This window comes from Eubalaena glacialis, chromosome 18, assembly GCF_028564815.1.
Source record: "Eubalaena glacialis isolate mEubGla1 chromosome 18, mEubGla1.1.hap2.+ XY, whole genome shotgun sequence".
NCBI classification, from domain to species: Eukaryota; Metazoa; Chordata; class Mammalia; order Artiodactyla; family Balaenidae; genus Eubalaena; species Eubalaena glacialis.
This window is the reverse complement of record NC_083733.1, coordinates 64,913,563-64,928,159: the sequence shown is the minus strand read 5'-3', so window position 1 is coordinate 64,928,159 and position 14,597 is coordinate 64,913,563. Positions and strand designations below refer to the sequence as shown.

At 39.2% G+C, this 14,597-nt stretch overlaps 1 protein-coding gene and 1 long non-coding RNA gene across 3 annotated transcripts in view; both read left to right on the top strand.

The window, feature by feature from the left end:
- LOC133078784 (uncharacterized) overlaps nt 1-10,861 on the top strand; it is a 38,305-nt gene extending 27,444 nt beyond the window's left edge. Inside the window, exon 5 of one of the 2 annotated variants that reach the window (XR_009697929.1) lies at nt 10,829-10,861. This is a non-coding gene — a long non-coding RNA (uncharacterized LOC133078784). Of the gene's footprint in view, nt 1-9,594; nt 9,684-10,828 lie in introns of those variants that run through there. The other variant, XR_009697928.1, reaches the window with a different exon arrangement.
- Nucleotides 10,862-11,289: 428 nt separating this feature from the next.
- On the top strand, nt 11,290-12,712 carry LOC133077747 (zinc finger protein 665-like). Its single transcript, XM_061172507.1, has 2 exons — nt 11,290-12,218; nt 12,390-12,712. The coding sequence occupies exons 1-2, from the start codon at nt 11,290-11,292 to the stop codon at nt 12,493-12,495; spliced, it is 1,035 nt and encodes a 344-aa protein (XP_061028490.1). The 3' UTR covers nt 12,496-12,712.
- The last annotated feature ends 1,885 nt before the right edge of the window (nt 12,713-14,597 follow it).

The following is a 14,597-nucleotide window of genomic DNA, read 5'->3' as shown; positions in this document are numbered from 1 at the left end:
CACTTATTGAAGGTACTGTCACCATTGCATATTCTTGCCTCTGTTGTAGATTAATTGGCCATATGTACATGGGTTTATTTTGGGGCTCTCTATTCTGTTTCATAGATGTATGTGTCTGCTTTTGGGCCAGTACCACACTGTTCTGATGCCTGTGACTTTGTAGTATAGTCTGAAGTCAGGGAGCCTGATTCCTCCAGCTCTGTTTTTTTTTCTCAAGATTGCTTTGGCTATTTGCGGTCTTTTGTGTCTCTATACAGATTTTAAGATTTTTTGTTCTAGTTCTGTGGAAAATGCCATTGGTAATTTGATAAGAATTGCATTGAATCTGTAGATTGCTTTGGGTAGTATAGTCATTTTCACAATATTGATCCTTCGAGTCCAAGAACATGGTATATCTCTCCATCTGTTTGTGTCATCTTTGATTTCTTTCATCAGTGTTTTATAGTTTTCTGAGTACAGGTCTTTTACCTCCTTAGGTAGGTTTATTCCTAGGTATTTGTTGTTGTTGTTGTTGTTGCAGTGGTGAGTGGTATTGTTTCCTTAATTTCTCTTTCTGGTCTTTTGTTGTTCGTGTATAGGAGTGCAAGAGATTTCTGTGCATTAATTTTGTATCCTGCAACTTTACCAAATTCATTGATTAGCTCTAGTAGTTTTCTGGTGGCATCTTTAGGATTCTCTATCTATAGTATCATGTCATCTGCAAACAGTGACAATTTTACTTCTTCTTTTCCAATTTTATTTTACTTTTGTTTCTTTTTCTTTTCTGATTGCTGTGGCTAGGAATTCCAAAACTGTGTTGAATAGTAGTTGTGAGAGTGGACCTCCTTGTCTTGTTCCTGATCTTAGAGGAAATGCTTTCAGTTTTTCACCATTGAGAATGATGTTAGCTGTGTGTTTGTCATACATGGTGAGGTAGGTTCCCTCTGTGCCCACTTTCTGGAGAGTTTTTATCATAAATGGGAGTGGAATTTTGTTAAAAGCTTTTTCTGCATCTATTCAAATGATCATATGGTTTTCATTCAATTTGTTGATATGGTGTATCACATTGCTTGATTTGCGTACATTGAAGAATCCTTGCATCCCTGGGGTAAATCCCACTTGATTGTGGTGTATGAATCTTTTAATGTGTTGTTGGATTCTGTTTGCTAGTAGTCTGTTGAGGATTTTTGTGTCTATATTCATCAGTAATATTGGTCTGTAATTTTCTTTTTTCGTGATATCTTTGTCTGGTTTGGGTATCAGGGTGATGGTGGCCTCACAGAAAGAGTTTGGAAGAGTTCCTTCCTCTTCAGTTTTTTGGAAGAGTTTGAGGATGGGTGTTAGCTCTTTTCTAAGTGTTTGGTAGAATTCACCTGTGAAGCCATCTGATCCTGTACTTTTGTTTGTTGGAAGATTTTTAATCACAGTATCAATTTCATTACTTGTGATTGGTCTCTTCATATTTTCTGTTTCTTCCTGGTTCAGTCTTGGAAGGTTATACCTTTTTAAGAATTTGTCCATTTCTTTCAGGTTGTCCATTTTATTGGCATATAGTTGCTTATAGTAGTCTCTTATGATCCTTTGTATTTCTGCAGTGTCCTTTGTAACTTTTCCTTTTTCATTTCTAATTTTATTGATTTGAGTCCTCTCCCTCTTTTTCTTGATGAGCCTGGCTAAAGGTTTATCAATTTTGTTTATCTTCTCCAAGAACCAGCTTTTAGTTTTATTGATCTTTGCTATTGTTTCTGTTTCATTTATTTCTGCTTTTATCTTTACGATTGATTTCTTTCTACTAACTTTGGGGTTTTTTTGTTCATCTTTCTCTAGTTCCTTTAGCTGTTAGTTTAGATTGTTTATTTGAGATTTTTCTTGTTTCTTCAGGTAGGATTGTATTGCTGTAAACTTCCCTCTTAGAACTGCTTTTGCTGCATCCCATAGGTTTTGGATCATCGTGTTTTCATGGTCATTTGTCTCTAGGTATTTTTTGATTTTCTCTTTGGTTTCTTTACTGATCTCTTGGTTATTTAGTAGCGTAATGTTTAGCCTTCATGTGTTTTATGTTTTTTACAGTTTTTTCCCCCTGTGATTGATTTCTAATCTCATAGTGTTGTGGTTGGAAAAGATGCTTGATATTTCAGTTTTCTTAAATTTATCAGGGCTTCATTTGTTACCCAAGATGTGATCTATCCTGGAGAATGTTTCATATGCACTTGAGAAGAAAGTGTATTCTTCTGCTTTCGGGTGGAATGTTCTGTAAATATCAATTAAATCTATCCGGTCTATTGTGCCATTTAAAGCTTGTCTTTCCTTGTTTATTTTCTGTCTGGATGATCTGTCCATTGGTGTAAGTGGGGTGTTAAAGTCCCCCATTATTGTGTTACTGTCGATTTCCCTTTTTTGGCTGTTAACATTTGCCTTATGTATTGAGGTGCTCTTATGTTGGGTGCATAAATATTTACAATTGTTATGTTTTCTTGGATTGATCCCTTGATCATTATATAGTGTCCTTCCTTATCTCTTGTAACAGTCTTTATTTTAAAGTCTATTTTATCTGATATCAGTATTGTTACTCCAGCTTTCTTTTGATTCCCATTTGTATGGAACATCTTTTTCCATCCCCTCACTTTCAGTCTGTATGTGTCCCTAGGTCTGAAGTGGGTCTCTTGTAGGCAGCATATATATGGGTCTTGTTTTTGTATCCATTCAGCCAGTCTGTCTTTTGGTTGGAGCATTTAACCCATTCACATTTAGGGTAACTGTTGATATGTATGTTCCTATTACCATTTTCTTAATTTTTTGGGGTTTGTTTTTGTACGTCTTTTTCTTCTTTTGTGTTTCCTGCTTAGATAAGTTCCTTTAGCATTTGTTGTAGAGCTGGTTTGGTGATGCTGAATTCTCTTAGCCTTTGCTTGTCTGTAAAGCTTTTGATATCTCCGTTGAATCTGAATGAGATCCTTGCTGGGTAGGATAATCTTGGTTGTAGGTGTTTCCCTTTCATCACTTTAAATATATCCTGCCACTCCCTTCTGGCCTGCAGTTTCTGCTGAAAGATCATCTGATAATCTTATGGGGATTCCCTTGTATGTTGTTTGTTGCTTTTCCCTTGTTGCTTTAAATATTTTTTCTTTGTTTTAAATTTTTGATAGTTTGATTAATATGTGTTTTGGTGTGTTTCTCCTTTGGTTTATTCTGTATGGCACTCTCTGCACTTCCTGGACTTGATTGGCTATTTCCTTTCCCATGTTTAGGGATGTTTTTGACTATAATCTCTTCAAATATTTTCTCAGACCCTTCCTCTTTCTCTTTTTCTGGGACACCTATAATTTGAATGTTGGTGCGTTTAATGTTGTCCCAGAGATTTCTGAGACTGTCCTCAATCCTTTTCATTCTTTTTTATTTATTCTGCTCCGCAGCAGTTATTTCCACCATTCTATCTTCCAGGTCACTTATCCGTTCTTCTGCCTCAGTTATTCTGCTGTTGATTCCTTCTAGAGTATTTTTAATTTCAATTGTTGTGTTGCTTATCACTGTTGGTTTGTTCTTTAATTCTTCTATGTCCTTGTTAAACATTTCTTGTATTTTATTCTATTTCTGAGATTTTATTATTTTTTATATAAATTTATTTATATATATTTATTAGTTTTGGCTGTGTTGGGTCTTTGTTGCTGTGCGCGGGCTTTCTCTAGTTGCAGTGAGTGGGGGCTACTCTTCGTTGTGGTGCGCGGGCTTCTCACTGTGGTGGCTTCTCTTGTTGCAGAGCACGGGCTCTAGAGCGCGTGGGCTCCAGAGCGCAGGCTCAGTAGTTGTGGCGCACGGGCTCAGTTGCTCCGCGGCATGTGGGATCCTCTGGGACCGGGGCTCGAACCCGTGTCCCCTGCATTGGCAGGCAGACTCCCAACCACTTGCACCACCAGGGAAGCCCTATTGCTGAGATTTTAGATCATCTTTACTATCATTATTCTGAATTCTTTTTCAGGTAGACTGCCTATTTCCTCTTCATTTGTTTGGTTTTGTAGGTTTTTACCTTGTTCCTTCATCTGCAGCATATTTCTCTGTCTTCTCATTTTGTTTAATTTACTATGTTTGGGGTCTCCTATCTGCAGGCTGCAGGGTCGTAGTTCCTCTTACTTCTGGTGTCTGCCCACAGTGGGTGAGGTTGGTCCAGTGGCTTGTGTAGGCTTCCTGGTGGAGGGGACTGGTGCCTCTGTTCTGGTGGGTGCAGCTGGATCTTATCCCTCTGATGGGCAGGGCCACGTCCGGTGGCTCTTTTTGTGGTGTTTCTGAGCTTAGTATGACTTTAGGCAGCCTCTCTGCTAATGGGTGGGGTTGTGTTTCTGTCTTGCTAGTTGTTTGGCATGAGGCGTCCAGCACTGGAGCTTGCTTGCCGTTGGGTGGAGCCAGTTCTTGGTGTTGAGATGGAGACCTGGAAGAGCTCTTGCCAATTAATATTCCCTGAGGCCGAGAGTTCTCTGGTCGTCCAGCGTCCTGGACTAGGCTCTCCCACCTCAGAGGCTCAGGCCCGACCCCTGTCCGGAACACCAAGACCCTGCAAGCTGCACGGTGTGGAAGAAAAGGAAAAAAGAAAAAAGAAAGAAAGAAAACAGACACACACACAAACGAAAACAAACAAACAAAAAAGAAAACGAACAAGCAAAACCCCAAGACAAATGTTAAAAACAAACCAAACAAAAACACACAAAGAATCATACATACACACACACACACACACACAAAAGAGAGAGAGATAACAAAAAAGAAGAGAGCAACCAAACAAATAATCGAACCCCAAAATGAAAACAAACACTAAAAACTAAACTACCAAAACAAAAAACTAAAAACAAATCAAAAGCAGAAATCGAACTCTCTGTAGGTGTCTGGACCTGCTGTGGGCACTGTGGGGCCAGCTTATACTCTTATACTCTGACCTGGCCCAACTCCTACGGGTACTTGTGCACTTGAAAAGAATGTGTATTCTGCTGCTTTCAGGTGGAATGCTCTATAAATATCAATTAAGTCCATCTGCTGTAATGTGTCATTTAAGGCCTGTGTTTCCTGATGGATTTTCTGCCTGGATGATCTGCCCATTGATATAAGTGGGTGTTAAAGTCCCCCACTATTATTGTGTTGCTGTCCATTTCTCCTTTTATGTCTGTTAACATTTGCCTTATATATTGAGGTGCTCCTTAGCTGGGGTGGATATATATTTGGAATTGTTATGTCTTCTTTTTGGATTGATCCTGTGATCATTTTCTTGTGGCCTTCTTTGTATCTTTTAACAGTCTTTTCTTTTTCAAGTCTATTTTGTCTGATATAAGTGTTGCTTCTCAAGCTTCCTTTTTATTTCCATTTGCATGGAATACCTTTTACCATCCCTTCACTTTCAGTCTGTATATGTCTCTGCATCTGAAGTGAGTCTCTTGCAGGCAGCATATGTACAGGTCCTATGTTTGTATCCATTCATCCAGTCTGTATCTTTTGGTTGCAGCATTTAGTTCATTTACACTTAAGATAATTATTGGTATGTATGTTTCTATTGCCGTTTCGTTGTTTTGGATTTGTTTTTGTAGGGTTTTTTGTCCCCCTTCTTTTCTCTTTTCTTGTGGTTTGATGAGTATCATTAGTGTTATGGTTGGATTTCTTTTTCTTTTTTGTACGTATATGTATTAGAGATTTTTCTTTAGCAGTTACCATGAGGGTTTTGTATACTAGTACGTATGTTTATGTGCTTGTTTTAAGTTGCTAATCTCAAATGCATTTTAGATACCCTGCATTTGTACTCTCCTCTCCGCATGATTACTGTTTTTGATATTATATTTTACATCCTGTTGTTCTGTATATCCCTTAACTGCTCATTGCGGATACAGATGGTTTTACTACTTTTGTTTTTTAACCTACCTACTAGCTTTGTGTGTGGATGATTTTCTGCCTTTATTGTATGTTTGCCTTTACCAGTGAGCTTTTCCATTTTGTGATTTTCTTGTTTGTAGTCAAGAAAGTCTTGTTGTGGTCTTTTCCCACTAGAGAAGTTCCTTTAGCATTTGTTGTAAATTTGGTTTGGTGGTGTTGAATTCTTTTAGCTTTTTCTCATCTATAAATCTTTTGATTTCTCCATCAGTCTGAAGGAGAACTTTGCTGGGTAGACTACTCTTGGTTGCAGGTTTTTCTCTTTCATCACTTTAAGTATATTGTGCCAGTGACTTCTGGCTTGCAGAGTTTCTGATGAAAAATCATGTGATAGCCTTATGGGAGTTCTCTTGTATGTTTTTTATTGCTTTCCCTTGTTGCCTGTAATTTTCTCTCCTTATCTTTAATTTTTGTTGTTTTAATCAGAATGTGTCTTGGTGTTTCCTTTCCCAGGTTAGAGAAGTTTTCAGCTATTATCTCTTCAAATATTTTCTGAAGCCCTTTCTCTCTTCTCCTTCTGGGAACCCTGTATTGCGAATATTAGCACACTTGCTCTTGTCCCAGAGGTCTCTTAAACTGATCTCATTTCTTTTTATTATTTTCTTTTTTTCCCTTTGGTGGCAGTGATTTCCCCTACTCTGTTTTCCAGCTCACTGATCCATTATTCTGCCTCATTTCGTCTATTATTAATTCCTCGTATTTTTCATTTCAGTTATTGTATTCTTCAATTCTGTTTCATTGTTATTTAGAATTTCTAAGTCTTTGTTAAAAACTTCTCATTTCTCACATGGTGTGTCCATTCTCCTACCAAATTCTGTGATTATCTTTACGATTATTACTCTGAACTCTTTCTTGAATAGTTTGCCTGTCTCCACGACACTTGGTTCTTCTTCTGGGCTTCTGTTTTGTTCCTTTATCTGAAACATATTCCTCTGTTGCCTCATTTTGTCTAAATTGCCATTTGTATTTTATGTATGTGGTAGGTTAGTTACATTTCTCAACCTTGGAGAAGTGGCCCTCTGTAGGAGACGTCCTATGCATTCAGGCAGCGCACTCCCCTCTCGTCACCTATGGACCAGGGGCTATCTGGTCCCCAGGTAGTATGTGGCCTGCATTTGCAGACTTGGTCTATAGGCTGCAGAGACTATAGTTTTCTTGCTTCTAGTGTCTGCCCCCTGGTGAGTGAAGCTGGTCTAGAGGCTTGTGCAGACTTCCTTGTGGGAGGGGCAGGTGCCTGCTCACTGGTGGGTGGTGCTGGGTCTTTGCCTCTGGTGGGTAGGGCCCTCTGGTGTCTAGGGGCATGGGAAGTAGCTGGGGGCTCAGGAAGTCTTTAGACAGCCTGTCTGCTAATGGGTGGGACTGTGCCCCTGCCCAGTGTGTTGTTTGGTCTGAGTGGGGGGCAGGGTCACAGCACTGGAGCCTATGGGGTTTTGGATGGGGCCAGGTCTTGGTGCCAAGATGTCAGCCTCCAGGAGAGCTCATGCAGATGAATGCTCCCTGATATGTCCACCACCAGTGTCTATGTCTCTTGGCCATGCTACAGTTGCCTCCTGCCTCCCCTGGAGATACTCTAAGACCAGCAGGTGGCTCTGGTCCATGCTCCTATGATATTACTGCTTTTGCCCTTTGTCCTGGTGCATGTGAGATTCTTTTGTGTGCCCTTTAAGAGTGAAGTCTCCATTTTCCCCAATCCTGTGGAGCTGCAGCCAAGTCCTGCTGGCCTTCTAAGCCAAATGCTCTGAGGACTCCACTTCCTGGGGCTGGACTCCTGGGCTGAGCTGCCTCATGTGGAGCTCAGAACTCTCACTCCTGTGGGAGAACCTCTGTAATATAATTATTCTCCAGTTTGTGGGCTGCCCACCCAGGGGGCATGCGATTTGATTATATGGCCAATCTGCCCCTCCTTCTATCTAGTTGTGGTCCCTTCATTAGCTGTTGAAGATCTTTTCTGGTAGGTTCTAGTTCAGTGGTTGCTCTTCAGTCAGTTGTGATTTTGGTGTGCTTGTGAAAGGAGGGGAACTTAGGGTCCTTCTCTGCCATCTTAGCCGCTATCCCACAAGAGTTTTTCTTTGGAAGTCTCTGTTCTATTCCAGCAGTCTGTCTATATGCCAGTACCACACTGTTTGTTTGTTTGTTTGTTTATTTGTGACTGTGTTGGGTCTTCGTTTCTGTGCGAGGGCTTTCTTTAGTTGTGGCAAGCGGGGGCCACTCTTCATCGCGGTGCGCGGGCCTCTCACTATCGCGGCCTCTCTTGTTGCGGAGCACAGGCTCCCCACACTGTTTTGATTAGTGTATCTGTGGATAAGTTTTGAAATAAAGAAGTGTGATACAACAAGTTTGTTCTTTTCAAGATCGTTTTTGCTATTTGTTTTCTCCTGAGACTCCATATGAATCACAGGATGGATTTATGTGTTTCTTCAAGAAAACACTACTGGGATTTCACTAGGGAATGATTTGAATATAATGATCACTTTGGGTAGTATTGACATCATGACAATATTGACTTCCAATCCATGAATTTGGGATGTCTTTGCATTTATTTTTGTCTTTTCTAAAATTTTCAGCAGTCTTTAGTTTGCAATGTACATATCTTTACCTTCTTGTATAATGTTGCATCGAACTTTTAATTTTTATTCTCTTGTAACTGTAATATTTTTCTCATGTTCTTTTTTGGTTGTTCGTTTTTAATGTTTACGAACCCAGCTGACTTTTGCATGTTGATTTTATATCTTGTCATTTTTTAGAGCTCTAAAAATTTTAGCAGGTTTTTTCTGCAGAATATTCACGGTTTTCTACATATTAGATCATGTCAGTTGTATACAGAGATGATTTCACTCTCTTTTGCTATTGGGATATCTGTTACCCAATTTTCTGCCTCTGTGTTCTTCCTGGGACTTCCAGTAATATGCTTTTAGAAATATTGAGAGCAGGTATCCTTGTCTTGTTCCTGATCTTAAAGGAAAAGCTTTCATTCTTTCACCATTGAGTATGATGATAGCTCTGTGTAACTGCTCCATTGCAGGATATTTTCCAGCATAGTCTTCTACCTTTTCCTAATAAAGAACATACATCACACATGATGTCGAATCCAAATTCATATGCCCATTCCTCATTGGAGTTAGAAGCAGAGAAATGTGTATTAGTTGAGGAGGTGCCAACCAGAAACTTGGGAGACCTGGCCTTGCCTCAAATCCATCTTCCTGGCTGGCCAGGGTGTAAGATTTTTAAAGGGTATGGGAGAGAGGGGAGGGGAGTGTCTGTAATCCCAGCTTTCCCATAAGATGTCAGCTGCAGACTTTTGAGAATCAAGTTGTGGCTTCCTTTCTGATTATTCTGTATGTTCCTGCAAAACAGTTCCTAAATCAGAGTCTTGTGATCCCTTAACTTCCTTCTAGGAGACAGGAAAAGCAATAGTTCAGGCATTTTATTATTTACTTAGAGCCAAATGTGACTGGTTAAGAATTTCAGTTCTCAGTTGACCCTCTGGTGTCATCAGTTTTTAAGTCCTCTTGGGGTTAACTGGTTGAAGCCACAGTTTGGGGTCATAAACCAAGGTACCAATTTAAGCTATCAATCATGGAAGTGATTAAATTGGACTTGCTTTTCCTTTGTTTCTGTTTTCTCTCAATCCCCTAATTAGTAACTGCTTGAATCTAACTTTTTGAACTCAGGAATGGTCTAGGAGACTAAAGCCTTTTTTTTTACAAACAGGAAATGGGAGACTCAGAAAGGCTTTTGTAACCAGGAAGGCCCTGCAGATTCCTGTTCAGTTTCAATCCCCCCTTTTCTTTGGTACTCCTCAATCTTGAGATGAACATGTGTGGAAGAAGAAACAGAATAAAATTTTCGATAGAGAGGTTAATCAGACTTAGCAGGAGAACTCAGATTTAAGGCAACTTAACTTTTGAAAATTATGGTCCCCTACTCTACTGGAGGGTTGATTCAGTTTCTTTGTATCTGCATGTATGTACAGAAGAAACTCATTCGTCTTTAGATGGCTTTTTCCTGGTTTTTCCTTCTGATTTCTGCTAATAAAATTCATGTTCTTTATGATATGACTTTATCTGCATTATATCTTGTATGGTTTTCATTTGCATTTTTTTCAACAACGTTGTGTCTGACCCTAGTCAATAAATATACAAAGTGCTCACTTCTTGTTTCTAGTATTTTGGAGCCATTAAACCAGATAATTAAGGATACTGCATAGGTAGGGATTGCTCTGTTACTGGCCATTAGATAACTGGAGAATATTTTATGTCTTAATTTATGTCATTTACAGATGATGGTCTTTTAGCATGTATTATGCAATACAGCTGACAGGTACTACTTGTTAATGTTGTAAAATGCCTTTTCTTTTTGGGTACATAGTTCTATAGCTAAGATTTAGAAAAATACATTGTTTCTTAAAAATTGTTTTATCAAATTCTTCATTTTCTCTGTTATATTTGTTTTACAGTTCTAAACAGCTAATTATATTATTAATTGGATAAGTTTTGTTTTGGATTATTTCCCGGTACAATATATTGTCTACTTTTAAAAATTTATTTATGTACAGTAAGTATGCAGAATACATCGATAGTATATTTTTCTTCTCAATTATGAGACAGCAGTATGTTTACTGTTGGTTGGTATGTTCGTAGAGGTGATAGTAGAAAAATACTCTTTCTTTGAGAGCCGACATAAATTTGTCCAGTGTGAGTGTTTTTGTCATATGGTGTTTAAAACTAGGCTACCTTAAAGTATATTTGGATTTATGTTGTCACGCTTTCTTAAGTAAAGAATTCTATTCCTTTAGTGTTTCCAAAAATTTAAGGTCATGGTTGGGGCATTTCATACCTATCTTTGGTATAAGTATTACATTTGGTGTAATATCATGTATTCAACATGAGACATATATTTTTGAATTATTGTGAATGGGATACCTATGGTTCTTTATATCTTGTAGATATCTCCCCTATACATGTGATCAAGCAATTACAACCCAAAGTGAACAGTGATAAAGGAGAAGTATTCCAAACACCGATGTTGGGAAGACCTGAAAGCTGTAAAATCAAACATTTTCACCTCTGGGAAATCCAGGAAAATATGTATGACTTTGAGTGTCAGTGGAGAGATGATGAAAGAAATTACAAAGGAATGCCTGTAATCTGCAACAAAAATCTCACTGATGGAAGAGAGCGACATGGTAGAAGGGGTGCAGGAATCAAGCCCTGTGGAAATAGGCTTGGATTAAACTTTCAGGATAAACTGCAGATATTTCAAACTGATGGGATAATTTCTGAATGTGATGTAGTTGAGAGGTCTATCAACAGTAGTTTCTTATTTTCACCACTTCAAAGAATTCCTCCTAGTGTCCAAACCAATGTTTGTAATATATATGGGAATGATTTTATGCATCCTTCAGTGATGACACAAAACTTTAAAGCACACAGGGAAAGACCTTGCAAATGTAATGAGTGTGGGAAAGCCTTTCTTAAGGGCTCACACCTCATTAAACATCAGACCATCCACACAGGAGAGAAATTAGATAAATGTGACACATGTGACAAATTCTTTGGTCGAAGTTCACAGCTTGCACATCATCGGAAAATTCATCCTGGAGAGAAATGTTACAAACGTAATGAGTGTGGCAAAACCTTTAACGATGGCTCCACCCTTGCCAGACATCAGATAATCCACCCAGAAGCAAACTTACATAAATGTGATGTATGTGGTAAAGTCTTTGGTCAAAATTCATACCTTGTACGTCATCGTAATATTCATGCTGGAAAGAGAAGTTACCAGTGTAATGAGTGTGGCAAAACCTTTACTGACAGCTCAAACCTCAGTAGACATCAGAAAATTCATACAGGAAAGAAATTATATAAATGTGATACGTGTGGCAAAGTCTTTAGCCGAAATGCACACCTTGCTGGTCATCGGAGGATTCATACTGGAGAGAAACCTTATAAATGTAATGAGTGTGGGAAGCTCTTTAGTCAGCATTCACATTTCATAAGTCATAAGAGATTTCATACTGGAGAGAAACCTTACAAATGCAATGAGTGTGGCAAGGCCTTTAGTGAGAAGGCAATCCTTTTAAGTCATCAGAGAATTCATACTGGTGAGAAACCTTACAAATGTGATGAGTGTGGAAAGGTCTTTAGTCAAAAATCACATCTTCGACTTCATTGGAGAATTCATACTGGAGAGAAACCTTTCAAATGTAATGAGTGTGGCAAGTTCTTCAGTCGAAATTCACACCTTACAAGTCATCGGAGAGTACATATAGAGAAACCTTTCAAATGTTTTGAGTGTGGGAAAGCCTTTACTCAGGTCTCAACCCTCACTACACATCAGAAAACCCATACCTGAGAGAAACTATGTAAGTGTGATACATGTGGGAAGGTCTTCAAAATTCACACTTCAAAATTCACACCTAACCATTGTTCAGAGAATTCGTACTATGGAGAAATCATACAAATATCAGTGTGGCAAAGCTTTTATGCATTGAACCTCACTTACCGTCAGAGAATTCATACTAGAGAGAAACCTTACAAATGTAGTGAGTGTGGCAAAGTCTTCAGTGTGCTTTCAAGCCAAACTTACCATCAGAGGATCCATACTGGTTAGAGCACTTAAAAATATAATGAAGGGGACTTCCTTGGTGGTCCAGTGGTAAAGAATCTGCCTCACAATACAGGGGACACGGGTTCGATCCCTGGTCGGAGGACTAAGATCCCACGTGCCGCGGAGCTACTAAGCCTGTGCGCCACAACTACTGAGCTTGCGTGTCTCAACTAGAGCCTGCGTGCCGCAAACTACAGAGCCCACGTGCCGCAAACTACAGAGCCCACGTGCTCTGGAACCCACGTGCCACAACTACAGAGCCCATGCATCCTGGAGCCTGTGCGCCACAACTAGAGAAGAGAAAACCCGCACACCACAACTAGAGAGAAGCCTGCGCACTACAGTGAAAGATCCTGCATGCCTCAGTGAGGATCCCACGTGCCACAACTAAGACCCGACACGCCAAAAATAAATAATAAATAAATCTTAAAAAAAAAATACAATGAAGGTGGCTCCTCCTTTAGGAGGCCTTCACATCTTAGGCTTCACGAGAAAATTCATACTGGATAGAAGCCAGATAAATGTATTTAGTATAGTCAGGCCTTTAGAAAATGAATTCAGTGTAGGAAGATTCCTCACCAATGCCATGAATGTGAAAAACCTATTCTCACAGCTCGCATCTCACCAATATTCAGGTAATCCGCACTCTTCAGAACGTTACAAATGTACTAAATTTTGAATGCTTTTAGATTGTGCCTTAAACTCAGTGATCACCAAATACTCCATGTTTTAAAATGCAACGAATATGTCAAAAGTTAGATTATTGCTCACTCATCACTAGATATCGGAATACTTATCCTGAGTAAAACCCACAGAAATATAATGTGTGTGGCAAGGATCTTACCCAGAAGTCACAAGATAGGAACATACTGGCGCCATACCTCCCAAACGCACTGGTTGAGGCAAAACCTTTACCTTGAGTTCAAGTACTTGGCAATCGCAGAAAGTCCATACTGAAGAGAAGCTATGGAAATGTATGAATAGAGGCTTTCTCCAGGCCTCACAGTGCACTAAGCTTCAGAGTACACTTTTTTTTTTTTTTTAATATTTATTTATTTATGTGGCTGCGCTGGGTCTTAGTTAGTTGTGGCATGTGGGATCTAGTTCCCTGACCAGGAAACGAACCTGGGCCCCCTGCACTGGGAGCATGGAGCCCTAGCCACTGGACCACCAGGGAAGTCCCCCAGAGTACACATTTTTGAGAGAAACCACACAAAGCAATGTGTGTCCTGAGGAGTGTACTTGAAGATCAAAACTGAAATACAGAGGATTTATGCTGGCGAGCAAGCTTTCCGATGTAATCAGTGTTGTAAATGTTTACATCAAGTATCCACACCTTTAGTGTAATGACAGAATTCTTACAGGTTACAAAGTATACACACGGAGAAACTTCATGAAACAGTACATCCTTGGGGTTTACCAAAGAACTAATATTTGGGACAGTCCTTACAAATGTAATGAATTTGGTGAATTTTTTGAGCAATTCTTACAGCAGCCCATCAGAGAATGCATACTAGGAATAAATAAATCTTTAGTTCTCTGAGGTTAACCTGAGATATTACATACTGCAGAATCATTGCAAGTCACAACACGTTAAAACTTCTGACATGGTGTGTATATGAGAGGAAAAAGGACATATGTGAAAATAACCAATTATCTTCAGTATATTAAAATTTAATTATTTGAGTTTTCTTGAAAAGGCTACTTACTATTTATGCTTTTCAACCTAAAGTTTGAAGTAACAGGGAAGAACAAGTCTGTCTCTATATTGGACCTTTTCCTTTTCCTTTAACCTTTGTATTCTATTGCTTTTGCTACAAGTGAATCACTAAAGGGATGTTGCCTGTAAGCTTACATTATACATAATGGGCTATCTTTGGGAAACCTGATTCCCGTGTAATGTGCATTAAACTAAAATACCTTTGTTTACCTCATGGGAAACCTTCTGTCCAGCCTCCCCTGTGAATGGCTTCAAGAAAGAAGAAATTAAAACATCCCCTCAGGAATCTGATTGGAACCAGGACCTTACTCCCTCCTCTTTTAGTATGAAAGAAGCCCGAATTCTAACTCAGGGAAGACGATTCTTTGGGACAGTAGTCCACCAT

Excerpts from the sequence above, each read along its gene's own strand:
- LOC133077747 (XM_061172507.1), top strand. The coding sequence starts at position 11,290 with ATGACACAAAACTTTAAAGCACACAGGGAAAGACCTTGCAAATGTAAT. Across the intron at positions 12,219-12,389 it reads GTCTCAACCCTCACTACACA|TCAGAGAATTCATACTAGAG; the intron begins TCAGAAAACCCA and ends CCTCACTTACCG.